Below are 17,755 nucleotides of genomic sequence, written 5' to 3'. Positions count from 1 at the left end.
GGCATCCAAGGTATATGAAAGGGAATTCCTGCTTGCAAATACCTGTGATTCTTTGAACCTTATATACAACATCTTCAGGTGAAGAATCATGCATGTAGACTGCTGATTTTGACTTATTAATGAGTTGTCCATAAGCTTTTTCATATGCTACCAAAATCCCAACTAGCAGCTGCAACGACTTAGCATCTGAAGAAGAAAAAATTATAGTGTCGTCGGCGTATGCTAGATGGTTTATTTTTGGACTCCACTTTGGCATTCCAAAGCCACAGAAGTATAAATTAAGGTGCAAATCATTTAACGCCCTTGAAAACGCCTCAGCTGCAAGTATGAATAGGGTTGGTGATAGAGGGTCTCCTTGCTTGACGCCCCTAGTAGACTTGAAAAATCGATGTGGCTGTCCGTTGATGAGAACGGTGTACCAATTGTTAGACACAATTCCATAAACCAAGTCAATAAATGTTTCACAAAAACCCATTTGCCTCATGACTTTAGTGAGGAATAACCAAGAAAGGCGATCATAGGCTTTCATCATATCTAGTTTAATCACTACGTTTGGTCCGGGCTTCGATCTCAGTCTAATATCAATGATTATCTCTTGAGTGAGGAGCACATTTTCAACTATGTTTCGACCCTTTACAAACCCCACTTGTTCGTCAGAAATAAGAGTAGGAAGTAGACTAACTAGCCTCTCGTGGATGACCCTTGAATTAACTTTGTTGATGAAATTGCTCAGGCTTATTGGACGTAGATCTGAAAATGTTTGCACTTCTTTCTTCTTTGGTAATAGAACTAGATTTGTATGTGTAACATATCTTGGTAGTTCATGACCATTGAAGAAACTCTTGACCATGTTAAAGACATCGTCACCAATGATATCCCAGCATGAATGGAAAAAAGCTCCTGTGAAACCATCCGGGCCAACTGCGCTTTCTCCATTTAACCCCATCGTAGCCTGTTGGACCTCATCTTTTGTGGGCTGCTTCATCAACTGAATGTTCTGCTCCATTCCTACTAATTTTGGAACATGACCTATAATTTCAAAATCAGATGGACATCTTTCTTCATGGAACTGTTCTTTAAAGAAATGAACTGCTTCTTCTGCGATTTGAGTATTGTCATCTATCCAGATTCCATCTCTGTTTTGAATCCCTCGTAGCTGCAATCTCTTCCTTCTGCTGTTGACTTGAGCGTGAAAGAATTTAGTGTTTCTATCTCCATCTTTGAACCAAGCCATCCCTGCCTTTTTTTTCCAAAATTGTTCCTCAAGAGCAAGAAATTTGATAAGTTGTGCTTGAACTTTACACAGTCTTTCCCTATTTGCCCGAGTTGGATTTATTTCAAATTGAGCCTAATGAACCTTGACTACCTCTTCCAAACTAGATATCTTCTTGAAAATATCTCCATATGTTGACTTGCTCCATTGTGACAGTCCTTTTTTCACTTTTTTCATTTTGTGGTTGAATAAAGTGAAAGGATTTGCTTCAAAATCTGCGTTCCAATTTTCATTGACCACATCTTTAAACGTCGAATGTTTTGTCCAAAAATTGAGAAATCTGAAGGATTTCTTTACCACAGTCGATTCAAGATTACATTTTAGCAACATGGGACAATGGTCGGATCCAGTTTTTGGCAGATGAGTGACTTCTATTCTAGGGAACATTTGTTGGAAATCAATGTTAGCCATACATTTGTCAAGTCTTTTGAAAATGCAATCTTCCTCTGCTCTTCCATTCCACCAAGTATATATACTTCCCTTGAATCCCAAATCAAATAGATTACAGGTGTTCATGCAATGTCGGAAATGGTCTACTTTATTCAAAGTCACTGGACGTCCCCCAAACTTCTCCTCATCATCCCATATGACATTGAAGTCACCTCCAACAAGCCAAGGAACATCCATATCTGCTGCCATTGCGTATAATGAGTCCCAAAGCTCTATTCTTTCTATTGCATCACACTTGGCATAGACCAAAGTAACATTTTGGACAATGCGTGTTTCTGTATGAGTCATTTGTAATGTCAGCTGCTGCTCCATGTCATATAGAATTGTGACGTCGTACAGTTCGTCAACGAAAGCCCACACCTTATTTGAAATGTTAGAAAATGCTTTAGAAAAACCTATCTGTCTTCTGTATAATTCCAGCTTTGAACCATCCTGCATTGGTTCCATTAGACCAACAAAATCGAAATCATGTTGTCTATACATTTTTACGAGCCTCTCAAAGGCTCGCTGCGTATTGACGGATCTAATATTCCAAATAATTGCATCCATTAACAATTATTTGATTTAGAACAACCTCGTCGAGTTTGGATCCCAGCAGTAGGCATGCCAGAATTGTTTCTGTTAATCTTTCCTTTCTTTCCTTTTGCAGCAGATTTAACTTTGGCTATATGAGTTGGAGAGATATCACCTTTTCTTGCCACATTGATGAAATTTTGAGTTGTTGATTCCTCATCTAAATCTCTTCCATTTCCCGGAATGTTTTCATCTTCTTTTTCTTGATTCATAACTGGTCTTGCCAATTCATGAGAGGGACAGCTTGTCATTACGCCTTTGGAATCATTATATTTGAGTATCCTCACCCTACTGTTATCATCAAACTCTTTTTGATTGTCAGTTTTTTTGATCATCCCTTGTTCCCCTTCAGCGTTGCATTTTGATCCATCCAACTTATCATTTTTGCCCAAGTGCATTGAGGCGCCTGTAATTATTGTATCTGCTTGTTTCCTGGCTTCACTGCATTCTGCAGCATGATTTTCCTCCTCTGGTATGTTTTTTACCTTTTCTCTGTTTTGAAACAGAGTATTTGCTCTGTTTGGAGCTCTAGTATGTTCTGCTACAACAGCTGCATTATCATTTACACTTTGATCTTCCTCCTCTATGACCTCCTGATCAGCTTCAGCTTCTTCATTAATTCCTTTTGGAATTTCTCCTTCTTCAGAATCCTCCTCCGTTTGATCCTCCCAAAGCTTGCCACTAGTCAGAGCTAGTCTGTCCTTCTCATTCACTTGTTCCGATGATCCATATGTGTTTTGAGATGGGATATCCTGACACGAGTGATTAGTGGTAACTAACTTGCTTCCAAATATCTTATTAGCCCATTGTGCTGTGGACTCTTGTTTTCTATGCTTTTGATGCTCATTCTCTTTAGTAGAAAGATTAAAAGTAATAGCATTTGGATTTAACTGATTTGCATCTTTTGACAACTGTTTTGTACGAGCATCATAGTTTGGAATTTGAGTACTAGCATCTGCATTTGGAATCAGATTGCCATTTGGTTCCATGTTAGCTCTATTTTCGACAGTAGAGGTTTCCCCTATCAACATCAGATTATTTCCTTCATTGTCATCAGTTTTTTCCATTTCTAAGACTGCAAAAAGCTATTCCGAATCTGAACATGGTCTGCCTGGTCATCTTCGATCTCCACCAATGCCAAAACATTTATCATCTGATTCTCCTTGATTGCAGCAGTCAATGCCATTGTCTCATGTCCTCTTTTTGTTTGAACACAATTCTCATTATTGACAGGCTTCACACGCTTATCCTCACCTCTATCCATTGTCCTCCTACCTGTCCAGTAGGCTTTTGACCTGTGAAGATCGCCAAAGTTCCTGTAGCAGTAGCCTTATCTTTAGACTTATTCTGAGTATGTGAAGTGTCATCGTCCACTCCCTGCATTTTAGTCACATTGTCATTATCTTCCAGCTGATTGGCATCTCTTATTGCATTCAATAATTGCCTTGCATCCCCCTGAAGCTATTCAAAGCTTATCTCATCCAAATCAGTTCGACTAATTTGCTCTGTATTTTCCTTTGCATTTTTATTTCTTCCTTTCATCGCGCGACATGAAATTTCATCATGTCCTTGGTGCTTACAATATGTACAGTACATTGGAAGGTAATCATATATAACCTTTTGACTGAAATCATTAGATTTTCCAGAAATTTTGTCGACGACTAAAATCTTTACTTTTTGGGATGCTTATCCAGCAGATCCAGCAACACTTTAACCCTCGCAGCGCTTGGCCTTGTTCGATCTTTCGTTGCCTTATCAATAGCAAGAGGTTTTCCAACTGCAGATGCAATTGACATCAAAGATTTCTTAGCAAAATAATTTGGTGGAAGATCTGGGAATGAGATCCACACTACAGCCTTCGATGTCTCAATTCTTGGATCGAATCCAATCATCCAAGGAAAAGTTCTGAAGAAGAACTCATCTCCATTTGAGTTAATGTGCCCAGTAGATCTGGAAACAAAGTTTACATAATCTTCATAAAGCTCGAATCGTACCAGTAGATGTCTAAACTCCAGCTGCCCGATGTTACACGATCCCTTCATATCGAACTGTTTTGGAAAAATTCTTCTGAAGTCGTGAAGTTCTGGTTTTCCATAAGAGAATTTGATGACAACTGCTTGGTGTAAACCTTCCTCTATGACAAACTCTTTCACATCATCTGTGGTGAATTCAACGATTGGTTCTCCATGTTCGAATCTAACTGGACATAGAACTGTATGTTGGATTTGTCGCACATTTCCTTTAGTCACAGTTGCTGCATAATTCATTTTTAGAGGAATGTTGACCCCGGGTGTTTGCTCTCCCACAGCCAAGGACTGGGGAGAGTTCAACGCAGCCATTGCTGCCTTACACGAGCATGAGCAAGTTCAAATCGCAAAAAATGCTGCGATGAACAGTAGCTCGTATGCAATGCTACAGTGACGGCGGGTATTTTCTAGAGAGAGGATTTTAGGGTTTGGGCTCCTGAACTTTAATTTTGAGTTTGTAATAGAAGTATTTGTTGTTTTTTATTTTATTTTTTGAAAATTGAAAATCCCAAAATGTTTTATTTCGCACTTATCTCCAAAAACTATACTTGGTCTGATTCATACGGGGTCATGATACATAGGCAATCTCTATAGGATTCGACCATAACCAAATAAAAGAGAGAAAGAAAAGAACGGAAAAACAAGAAAGAAAAAAAATAAGAGAGAGTAAAAACAAAGAGAGAACAGAGGCAAGAATGAAAGGAAAGGAAAGAAAAGAAAAGAAAAGGGGATGTTTGCAATTAAAAGAAAGAAAAGGTCGGGATGACGCATGCAACTGATCAAATACATAATAGAGACGGTTAACTGTTTAGGTGCATTCATGCCCAATGTGCGGTTACCAATCTGTTAAAGCCTAATCGCTAACAAGGTTGTTGTTTGATGTATTAAGTCCAGGTAGGTGGTTGGTTGACTGGCATTCTGGCAACTCACTCCTACAAAACCCGATCGAAAGACAGGCTGAATATGGTCGACCAGGAACCGGAAAAAAGTATTGTCGACCCATCAAAAGAGGTGGAAGAAATGGACATTAATATGATGAGGGAAGAAATGTATAAGCTGAAGCAACAAATGGCTGAAATGTATCAAGCCTGGGCGAAGGGGCATCCACCACCAGTTTATCCGGCCAACCCTGCTTATATCCCACCATCAGCCCAACTTCCGGAGCCTCCCACTGTGAACTCATCTCCAGCCTTTCCCCTCTACCAACAATGCCATGGCGCCACCATGGCATTGTTGCAAGCTCCACCACCCAAACAAGTCCCATACCCTCCTCCGCCAGTCACTCCTGTTTTTGTGGCACCTCCACCTGCTACCTTACACCGATCTTCCAGTGAACCCATGTTCCAAACTCACAACAACCAGTACTATCCCCCTGAACCTACCTTCAAAGTTCTAGAACTATATCCTTACACCCCTCATCTTAATATACCGGCAAAGACCGAGAAACCGCCCAAAATACCGAGCATGAAGAGATGATCAGAAAGATTAAAAGCTTAGAGAAATCGTTCCGAGATGTGAGTGGGATGGGAGGTCAAGTGAGTGTGGCCTATAAGGATTTATGTATGTTCCCAGATGTTCAGTTGCCAGCAGGGTTCAACATGCCCAAGTTTGATCTGTACGATGGGCATGGTGACCCAGTAGCGCACTTAAGAGGATTCTGTAGCAAGATGAGAGGAGCTGGAGGAAGAGATGAATTGCTGATGGCATATTTCCGCCAAAGTTTGAGTGGATCGGCGCTAGAATGGTACACCAGACAAGATAATAGCAGGTGATACACATGGGACGATTTGTCCCAAGCCTTCGCCTGTCATTTTCAGTATAATCTCGAAATCATCCCAGACCATCTGTCATTGACGAAGATCGAGAAGAAGCCCAATGAGAGTTTTTGAGAATATGGGTTCCGTTGGAGAGAGCAAGTAGCGAGGGTTGACCCCCCAATAAAAGAGAGCGAGATGGTTGATTATTTCTTGCAGGCTTTGGAACCCACTTATTTAGGTCACTTGGTGTCAGCAGTAGGTAAGTCCTTTAATGAAGTCGTGAAAATGGGAGGCATGGTTGAAGAGGGACTCAAGTCCAACAAGATCATGAGTTATTCAGCGATCAAAGCGACCACTAAGGCCATTCAAAACGGTACTAGGGGTGTGCTCAAGAAGAAGAAGAAGGAGGATGTTGCGACAATTGAGTCAGGAGCTTGGGTTGGATACAGGAACCTTCCCTGTTACTACAACCAGTCGCGACCCTATCTCCAAACTTACCCCCACACTTCATATAACCCACCACAACACTATTACCCACCGCCAGATCCCCATTTTTCTGTCTATCATGCACAAACTTATACCCAACCTCCCGCTCACTCGCAATGGTGTGCACCAACTCCACAAAACCCATACCAAGCTCCACAAAATAAGTACCCACCCCCAAAGGCCCGCAGAAATCCTCCTGGAATGGGTTTTCGACCCAACCAAGCCTTTAAGAATGAGAGGTTGCAGAAGCGAAAAACTTTCACTCCATTGGGAGAATCATATGCTAGTCTGTTCATAGACTGAGACAGTTGGGTATGTTGAATCCGATCGAGGCTAAATTGATGAATCCTCCTCCCAAAAATCTTGACTGCTCGGTGAGTTATGAGTATTGTTTAGGGGCCCCGAGACATGACACAGAGAAATGCTGGAAATTGAAAACAACCATCCAAGAACTCATTGACACCAATCGGATTGAAGTCCAAGCTCCAGAGGAGCCCAATATCAACCAGAATCCTTTGCCAGCCCATCATGAAACAAATGTGATTGAGATAGTGCATAAGGGAGGGGAGCCTAAGAAGCCTTCGCAAACCGTCATGATGATTCGGGCTAGTGAAGCCAGACCATTTGAAAAGTCAACCAGTGAGAAGTCTATGATCAAGTTGAACAGGGCAATTACTGAACCATCTGTGGGGGTCAAGAAAGGGTCCTCAAGTGATGTCGCAGGAAAATATGAAAAAGCAAAAATGGTTGTGCCAGGAGTGACGAATAAACCTGTGGTAATTGTGAAGGGCGCCCCCATAGATCCTGTCGTTATCAAACGGGTAACTCAATTACCGATAGTCAACAGCAAGGCAGTCATATGGAATTATGAACGAGTGACCGTGACTTACAAAGGGAAAGAGGTTAAAGAAGAAGTGTGTGAGACTCATGGTTTGACTCGATCGGGGAGATGCTTTGCCCCCTAAGAGTTGAGAAAAGTTATGACCTCAAAAGATAATCCAGTGTTGGTGAAGAAAGCAGTGACTGGGGAAGAAGCATAAGAATTTATGAGAAATATGAAAGCGCAAGGCTATTCCATTGTAGAACAGTTAAGGAAGACACCAGCTCAGATCTCGCTTTTGTCATTATTGATCCATTCAGACGAACACCGTTGTGCTTTGATGAAGATCTTGAAAGAGGCTCACGTTCCTGACAAAATCTCAATAAACCACTTGGAAAAGATAGCTAACAAGATATTTGAGGTAAACAGAGTCACTTTTTCTGATGATGAGTTGCCCATGGAGGGTACTGAGCACAATAGAGCACTTTATCTGACGGTGAAATGCGAAGATTCCGTGGTTACTCGGGTATTGGTTGACAATGGGTATAGTGCGAACATCTGTCCTCTCTCCACATTGACCAAACTGAAAGTGGAGGATGAAAGAATTCACAAGAACAGTATTTGCGTTTGGGGATTCGATGGTGGAGGGAAAGATTCAGTCGGGGACATAGTGCTTGAGCTCACAATAGGGCCAGTTGAATTTACTATGGAATTCCAGGTGCTCGATGTGGTTGTTTTGTATAATCTGTTGTTAGGATGAACCTGGATCCATGCGGCCAAAGCAGTCCCGTCTACTCTGCATCAAGTGGTCAAGTTTGAATGGGATCGACAGGAAATTGTTGTACAGGGCGAAGATAATTTGTGTGTGCCCAACAGTTCCATTATTCCATTTATAGAGGTTGACGATGACAAGGGACCATGGGTTTATAAGGTTTTTGACACAATATCGGTAGAGAAAATTCCAGAAGGAAAGTGCGTTCCAACTCCAAAGATGGTTGCGGCATCAGTTATGGTAGCTGTTGAAATGTTGAAAAATTGTTTCGTACCGGGCAAGGGTTTAGGTGCATCTCTGCAAGGTATTGTGTAGCTAGTTTCTCTTCCAAAGAATCTGGACACTTTTGGTCTGGGGTTCAAGCCTACCATTGCAGATGCGAGAAGATCTAGAAAAATTAAACAGAAAGCATGGGCATTGCCAAAGCCAATCCCACGTCTGTCTAGGTCATTCGTCAGGCCGGGTATCAGAAAGCAACTGTTGTGAAATGTCCCTGGACCACTGATTGGCGCCGATGGAAACTTGGAGAAGGGGTTTGAAAGGTTATTCGCCGAGGTCAACATGGTTCAGGCTAGGGAAGGGTCCAGCAAGGCAGATGTGCAATTCGTGGGACCATGTGCAAAAGTTAACAACTGGGAAGCTACTCCTCTTCCTACCCAGAGGGAGTCTTGGTAGTGGGTTTTGATTTTCTTTTGTTGTCTGGATTATTTCAGGGTCTGTAATTCAGATATTATGTTCCGTCCAGTTGGATGTGTTAAAACCCTGTTATCTTTATATTCAATGAAATGCAATTGTTCTTTTTCCTTCATTTCTTCTAATTTTACTTTTGTTTTCTTCTTTTGTACAGTTCTTTTTATGCTGATATCAATCACATGACATGCATGAGGAATCTTTGGCCCAGTTTTAAAAGCCAATCTAACTCTGAAATAATAATACAAGAAATTGAGTGTGATGACGAGTTGGAATTTGAGGATGATGAGGCCTATGAAGAAATTAGTAAGGAGCTAAGTCATTTTGAGGAAAAGCCCAAACCTAATTTGAACGATAAAGAAGAAGTTAATCTAGGGGACCAAGATAATGTTCGTGAATTTAAAATAAGTGTCTATCTGGTACCTCAACTCAGGGAGGAGATAATTAAAGCACTGTTCGAATACAAAGAAGTTTCTGCATGGTCCTATGACGACATGCCGGGTCTAAGCACTGATTTAGTGGTTTACAAGTTGCCTACTGACCCGGTATTCCCTCCTGTCAAACAGAAGCTAAGAAAGTTCAAAACGGATATAAGTGTAAAGATTAAAGAAGAGGTCACCAAGAAGTTCGATGCCAAAGTCATTCGGGTCACCCGGTATCCCACCTGGTTAGCCAATGTTGTGCCTGTGCCGAAGAAGGATGGCATGACCAGGGTGTGTGTTGACTATCGGGATGTCACACCTCCTTTTTGCGCGTCTACCCCGAAGGATAAATGCATGAGGGAGTTTTTCCAATTTAAGTGACAATATTCGAAATGGGATTATTTATTTAATTCAGGGTCTCCACTTGGGAAAGGTTTGGCTTTTGGTATCCCAAGTCACCGGTTTATCTTGAATCCCAATTCGAGGAAAATATTCGACTTTTCAAATGAAGTCTGCAAACCAGAAATTCTAAGTAAGGAATTCTGTTGACCCGAGGGAAGGTGTTAGGCACCCCCGAATCCCGTGGTTCTAGCACGGTCGCTTAAATTGTTATAATGGCTAAATATCTTATTTTAATACATGTTATAACTTGTGTGCTTTTATTAGGTTTAAACCGCTTTTATTATTATTATTTATTTATTATGGAATTGCAACGTCGTGAAAAATGCATTTCGAACCACGTCATAATCAATGCGCCCGTGGTTGTTAATACATTACGACTCCGTTGAGATTTGGATTTGGGTCACATAAATGCGCACCCGAATTTAAGAATGTAATTTAATTAAATCGCGCCTAAAGAGTCTAATGCATTATTATCTTTGGGGAAGACAGTGAAATTCACTAAACAGTCCATCCCAAATTCTAGGTATTTTATTATGACCAATTATTGAGGGCCCCGCAATTTGCATTTTTTGTTTGGCAAGGCACGCCTCATTTTTATTTTAAAAGGATCGACCTATAGTGACTATGTTTTCTATTCTATTCGTCTCTATAATGAAAGAAAAAGAGTTCTAACTTATTTACATGCTCACGAGTTATTATAGTTGAGTTTCGAAAGTGAGTCGTTTAAAGAGTTTACATAGGCAACGCATAGAATGTTCTAAATACAGACAGTAAAAGAAAGAAAAGACTACATTAAACTACAGCTTCAAATCTTTCCCACTTTTTGCATTCATGCTTCGAGTAGCTTACAAGATGTACCAGTGTATCAGTTTGTGTACTTGGTATTTGGAAAGCAAGGAAAGAAGATGAAGATCAGTGGAAGCAGCAGTAGCGTAAATACACAGCAACAAACAAGTTCAGCAACACAGCAAAACCAGTAACGACCAGTAGAATAACCCAGTAACAGATTGAAAACCAGTAGTACCAAAATGCAAATGCAGTCAAAGCAGAAGAGAGACGGATATAAGATGTAGTAGTTTACTGATTTTGAATAACACTCAAGGAAAGGCAAACGAAAATTATTCAAGTAAAAGTTCAACTTGTTTTTCTCTTTTGCTCTCAAATTCTGATTTCTCAAAATTCAGTCAACTCTCTCAACTTTCTTTTTTCTTCTTCCTTAAAGTCCCCCCCTTTTGTGTCAAAAAATGACTCTATTTATAACAAGACTCTTGTCTTGAACCACTCCCCCGAAATATTACCATGATTGCATGCTTTGTTCCCCACTACCTTAAACAAATGAATTATTCCCCACTATTTTGTGTCTTGTCCCCCACTATATTAAACTAAAGAATTATTCCCCACTATCTTGTGTCTTGTCCCCCATTATATTAAATAAATATATCACCTCCCCACTAATTTATGTCTTGTCCCCCACCATGTACTATTTTAATATTGTTAATGCCTAGTGGACGGAGCACTCAGATTAAATAATTGTTCAAATTTTCAATTCCAAAATACCCCACCGAACTTACTGAAATTACCATTTTACCCCTGAAAATACTGCAATATACCATTCTACTCCATCAGCTATATCCAATCCGCCTAATCAATTCTAACCAAAATACAACAGCTATAACCAAGTCCTAAACAAATTCAAACAACAAATTCAAACTAAATGATGAACAACAAAGAAACAAACTGGAATTATTTTGACTGAACAACATTTTTAACAACATACTTTCAGATTCAATAACAGTAACAAATTGAACATAACGAACAAGTAGATTCAAATCACTAAACTCAATAATTAATTGAACTCAAATTGAAACAAACAACATTTTAATAAAGATGAATGATTCAAACTAAAATAAACACTCGACATTATAAACACACTTGAAAAACTCGAAAAGTAACAAACTTCAAACAGAAATGAACACAAATCTTCTCTAATACAAACATAAGAACCTGGGTTCGAATGGTAACCTCGACGCACTGTAACTCGACGGAATCGACACTGATTCTCGCTCGAACTTTGCTGGCTTCGTACAGCAGAAACGGGACGAAGAAGAAGCTGGAAAATGGCTGCTTAGTAATGAAGAAAAAGGTCATTCCCAGGCAACACGCCATGGAGGTGAAGGTGGACTGCTTCACGTCACTGCTGGAGCTGCTCGCTGATGGCGTCGTTGATGGCTGGAGCTCGTGACATGAGGTCGCTCATGGTGAAGCTCGCGACTGGCGTGAGGAGGAAGATGGCGGTGGCTGGAGTTGTTCGTGGTTGACGAAGCAGAAGTAGCAGCAACGAACGACTGGTGAAGGGTGTTCGTTTGGTGGTCGCCGCTGGTCGTCGAGAAAGAAAGCCGCCATGGGAGCTCGAGCTTGACGATGAAGACGAAGCTCGATGGATCTCGACGACGAAGACGAAGCTCGATGAAGGGGTGGTGCTGGGGCTGTTTGAGGCGATATGGCTGTTGGTGAAGGGTGTTCGATGGAAGGGGTCGTTTGGTCGTTTGGTGTCGCTGGTTGTTTGGATAGTTTCGACGATGGTGTTGGAGGTGCTGCGACTAGAGCTCGATAGAGGAGGGCAGCTATAAAGCTGCTGGTGCATGTGTGTGTGTATGAAGAAGGCAACGGAGGTGGTCGTTGGTTCAAAGGCAGCCATGGATGAGCTGCCATGGATGTGTGGTTTTGGAGTTTTTGGAGAATAAGAGAGGGGGCGGATGTCTTAGGTTTAGGGTTTTGAGGGGGATAAAAAATGAAAATGAAACAAAGGGGTTGGGTCTTTGGGGTTATGGACTGGGTCAACCCGATTTGAAATGGACCGGGTCGTAGGAGAAGGCTGGACATTTTGGTTTAAAATTTGAAGAAAAGACCCAATCCGATTTCTTCTATTTTTGTTCTTTTCTATTTATTAAATTTCCTAAATAATAAATCTAAAAAATGCTAAGATTAAATTATAAAAACCCAAAATTATCTAAAAATACTAATTAGCTCCTAATAACAATTAACACACAATTAAATAGCAATTAACGATAAAATCACACAATTTGGATGTTAAATGCTAAAAATGCAAAAATACATACTTTTATGATTTTTTCATTTTGTAAAACAAACTTAATTACTCCTAACTTTAGAATTAAATATTAAATTCAAATGCGACATATTTTTATTTTTTATTAATATAACAAATAAACATGCACAGACAAATGCAAACAATACAAGAAAATAACACAAAATTCATAACAATTGCAAACAAACAAAAAATTGTTTTATTTTTGGAATTTTTGGGAGTGATTCTCATATAGGGCAAAATTCACGTGCTTACAGCTACCCCTCTTTGTCCGAAAACATGAAGAGTTTTCGTGCAAAGATAAAGTGAGCAGTTTTTGCCCATCCGAGTACTCCGTGTGAAACATTTTTTTTTTCTGAAAAAGATTTGACCGAACCTTTGCTTCAAAGGTTTCCTACATATCCTGGGCTAAACAGGAATCAGGTCAATGTAGTTCGAGAAGTTTTGGTAGCTGGGACTACCATGGGATTGTAATGCTTGCTGCTACTGCTGTTGCTGTTGTCACTGCTGCGTCACTGACCGCCTTATTACAACCAAAGGAGAATTAAAACTAAGCTAGCTATGCCTATCAACTACTAGTTACAAGATTCCTATCTATAATTCTTTCGCAACTTAATCTTGAGTCTTAGCTGATTTCTGCTTGTAGACTTCGATCTGAATCTTGATGCTTGCAAGTTGTAGGTGCTTGTTTATTTATGCAGCATTGAGTGAAGCGGGATTGGCGGAGCTCGTGACTTCAACCAGATTTTGAGCGACCTGCACTTTGTTTACTCCAGTATTTGGGCTCATCTTCTTTTGTTCTTTCTTTCCTTTCTTTATTCTGGATTGAGACTCACTCCGTAGGTCATCTAGATTCCTGTGCTTCGAGGTCAAACCTGCTCAGACAACAAAACAAACAAACGAACGAAATTATTCTGCCCCAGTTTCACTAGGAAAATTTCGTGAGTTAATTGCCATAAAAATCTACAGAATTGATGAGGGGATTGGAAACCTCAAGTATAAAAGGCGCAACTCAGGGATTGGAGCCCTAAGGTTTGCAAAAGACAAAACGCTCAACTCAGGGATTGGAGCCCTAATATTGTCTAAAAAGGGAGAACCGCTCGACTCTGGGATTGGAGCCCTAATGTCGGCTAAAGAAAACTTGCTCAACTCAGGGTTCGGAGCCCTAATGTCGGCTAAAAGAAACTTGCTCAACTAAGGGATTGGAGCCCTAATGTCGGCTAAAGGAAACTCGCTCAACTTAGGGATTGGAGCCCTAATGTCGGCTAAAATAAAATTGCTCAACTCAGGGATTGGAGCCCTAATGTCGGCTAAAGGAAACTTGCTCGACTCAGGGATTGGGGCCCTAATGTCGGCTAAAAGAAAATTGCTCAACTCAGGGATTGGGGCCCTAATGTCGGCTAAAAGAAAATTGCTCAACTAAGGGATTGGGGCCCTAATGTCGGCTAAATGAAAATTGCTCAACTCAGGGATTGGAGCCCTAATGTCGGCTAAAAGAAAATTGTTCAACTCAGGGATTGGAGCCCTAATGTTGGCTAAAAGAAAATTGCTCAACTCAGGGATTAGAGCCTTAATATCGGCTAAAAGAAAATTGCTCAACTCAGGCATTGGAGCCTTAATGCCGGCTAAAGAAAAATTGCTCAACTCAGGGATTGGAGCCTTAATGTCGGCTCAAAGAAAATTGCTCAACTCAGGGATAGGAGCCCTAATGTCGGCTAAAAGAAAATTACTCAACTCAGGGATTTGAGCCCTAATGTCGGCTAAAGGAAAATTGCTCAACTCAGGGATTGGAGCCCTAATGTCGGCTAAAAGAAAATTGCTCAACTCAGGGATTGGAGCCCTAATGTCGGCTAAAAGAAAATTGCTCAACTCAGGGATTGGAGCCCTAATGTCGGCTAAAGGAAACTTGCTCGACTCAAGGATTGGGGCCCTAATGTCGGCTAAAAGAAAATTGTTCAACTCAGGGATTGGGGCCCTAATGTCGGCTAAAAGAAAATTTCTCAACTCAGGGATTGGAGCCCTAATGTCGGCTAAAAGAAAATTGCTCAACTCAGGGATTGGAGCCCTAATGTCGGCTAAAGGAAAATTGCTCAACTCAGAGATTGGAACCCTAATGTCGGCTAAAAGAAAATTGCTCAACTCAGGGATTGGAGCCCTAATATCGGCTAAAAGAAAATTGCTCAACTCAGGGATTGGGGCCCTAATGTCGGCTAAAGGAAAATTGCTCAACTCAGGGATTGGAGCCCTAATGTCTGCTAAAAGAAAATTGCTCAACTCAGAAATTGGAGCCCTAATGTCGGCTAAAGGAAACTTGCTCAACTCAGGGATTGGAGCCCTAATGTCGGTTAACGGAAAATTTCTCAACTCAGGGATTGGAGCCCTAATGTAGGCTAAAGGCGACTAGGGAATGGAGGACCTATGTCTAAAATCTCAACTCAGGGATTGGAGCCCTAATATTGGAAAAGGTGACTAGGGAATGGAGGTCCTATGTCTAAAATCTCAACTCAGGGATTGGAGCCCTATTATTGGTAAAGGTGACTATAGAATGGAGGCCCTATGTCTAAAATCTCAACTCATGGATTGGAGCCCTAATGTTGGCAAAAGGCGACTAGGGAATGGAGGCCCTATGTCTAAAACCTCAACTCAGGGATTGGAGCCCTAATGTTGGCAAAAGGAGACTAGGGAATGGAGGCTCTATGTCTAAAATCTCAACTCAGAGATTGGAGCCCTAAGGTTTGCAAAAGACAAAATTCTCAACTCAGGGATTGGAGGGCTAATATTGTCTAAAAAGGGAGAATCGCTCGACTCTGGGATTGGAGCCCTAATGTCGGCTAAAGAAAACTTGCTCAACTCAGGGTTCGGAGCCCTAATGACGGCTAAAGGAAACTCTCTCAACTCAGGGATTGGAGCCCTAATGTCGGCTAAAAGAAAATTGCTCAACTCAAGGATTGGAGCCCTAATGTCGGCTAAAGGAAACTTGCTCGACTCAGGGATTGGGGCCCTAATCTCGGCTAAAAGAAAATTGCTCAACTCATGGATTGGGGCCCTAATGTCGGCTAAAAGAAAATTGTTCAACTCAGAGATTGGAGCCCTAATGTCGGCTAAAAGAAAATTGCTCAACTCAGGGATTGGAGCCCTAATGTCGGCTAAAAGAAAATTGCTCAACTCAAGGATTGGAGCCCTAATGTCGGCTAAAAGAAAATTGCTCAACTCAGGGATTGGAGCCCTAATATCGGCTAAAGGAAAATTGCCCAACTCAGGGATTGGAGCCCTAATGCTCGGCTAAAGGAAAATTGCTCAACTCAGGGATTGGAGCCCTAATGTCGGCTAAAAGAAAATTGCTCAACTCAGGGATTGGAGCCCTAATGTCGGCTAAAAGAAAATTGCTCAACTCAGGGATTGGAGCCCTAATGTCAGCTAAAGGAAACTTGCTCAACTCAGGGATTGGAGCCCTAATGTCGGCTAAAGAAAATTGCTCAACTCAGGGATTGGAGCCCTAATGTCGGCTAAAGAAAATTGATCAACTCAGGGATTGGAGCCCTAATGTCAGCTAAAGAAAATTGCTCAACTCAAGGATTGGAGCCCTAATGTCGGTTAAAAGAAAATCACTCAACTCAGGGATTGGGGCCCTAATGTCGGCTAAAAGAAAATTTCTCAACTCAGTGATTGGAGCCCTAATGTCGGCTAAAAGAAAATTGCTCAACTTAGGGATTGGAGCCCTAATGTCGGCTAAAGGAAAATTGTTCAACTCAGGGATTGGAGCATTAATGTCAGCTAAAAGAAAATTGCTCAACTCAGGGATTAGAGCTCTAATATCGGCTAAAAGAAAATTGCTCAACTCAGGGATTGGGGCCCTAATGTCGGCTAAAGGAAAATTGCTCAACTCAGGGATTGGAGCCCTAATGTCGGCTAAAAGAAAATTGCTCAACTCAGGTATTGGAGCCCTAATGTTGGCTAAAGGAAACTTGCTCAACTCAGGGATTGGAGCCCTAATGTCGGTTAACGAAAAATTGCTCAACTCAGGGATTGGAGCCCTAATGTTGGCTAAAGGCGACTAGGGAATGGAGGACCTATGTCTAAAATCTCAACTCATGGATTGGAGCCCTAATATTGGAAAAGGTGACTAAGGAATGGAGGTCCTATGTCTAAAATTTCAACTCAGGGATTGGAGCCCTAATATTGGTAAAGGTGACTAAGGAATGGAGGCCCTATGTCTAAAATTTCAACTCACGAATTGGAGCCCTAATGTTGGCTAAAGGCGACTAGGGAATGGAGGCCCTATGTCTAAAATCTCAACTCAGGGATTGGAGCCCTAATGTTGGCAAAAGGCGACTAGGGAATGGAGGCTCTATGTATAAAATCTCAACTCAGGGATTGGAGCCCTAATGTTGGCGAAAAATAGGTTGATATTGGGGATTCTAAACTAACCCTTTTTTTGGAATTTTCTTCTTATTTCTCTTTTCGTTTCTTTTTTTTATTATTTTTTTTGTTTAGTAAAAATGCAGGAATGAATTTGGAGGAAACTTCCCTTTTGGGTCGATTCCTTGCTGCAAAGCTGTTTCTTGCACTTGCTTCTTGCCCGGTTGCTTTGGATTGCACCTGTTTCAATTTTCCAAACAAAGAACAATTGTCAGTTTGAAAACGGTGGTTGGTTCGGTGGCTTCAATCATTCCAATTGCTTGGTCCCTACCTCATTTCTGTTGAGAAACTTCGCCATTGATTGGCTTCAAAGGCGACCCCCTTTCAAACTGATAAGACTCGGATTTCAGGATCTCATGATGATTCGCCTATGTAAGGCTTTGGTTCTTCCATCTCATTCTGCTTTGGGGATTTTTACTGGGGCAGATCTCATTGGGGATTTTTTTTAATGCCTTTACTTTGGAGGTAATCAACATCATGATCAGTCTGGATTGGACTGACGCACCACTGGGGCTGGGTATTTTCTTTACTTCTTGCTTGACGAAGCTCTGTGAAACC

At 41.2% G+C, this 17,755-nt stretch overlaps 1 protein-coding gene across 1 annotated transcript; it reads right to left on the bottom strand.

Annotated features, from left to right (window-relative positions):
* Positions 1 to 1,348: 1,348 nt before the first annotated feature.
* Positions 1,349 to 2,206, bottom strand: LOC142164976 (uncharacterized). The gene has a single exon (XM_075223638.1). The coding sequence runs from the start codon at positions 2,204 to 2,206 to the stop codon at positions 1,349 to 1,351; it is 858 nt and encodes a 285-aa protein (XP_075079739.1).
* Positions 2,207 to 17,755: the final 15,549 nt, after the last annotated feature.

Source organism: Nicotiana tabacum, chromosome 10 (assembly GCF_000715075.1).
Source record: "Nicotiana tabacum cultivar K326 chromosome 10, ASM71507v2, whole genome shotgun sequence".
NCBI classification, from domain to species: Eukaryota; Viridiplantae; Streptophyta; class Magnoliopsida; order Solanales; family Solanaceae; genus Nicotiana; species Nicotiana tabacum.
The sequence above is the reverse complement of the archived record's forward strand: the minus strand, read 5'-3'. Positions and strand labels throughout refer to the sequence as shown.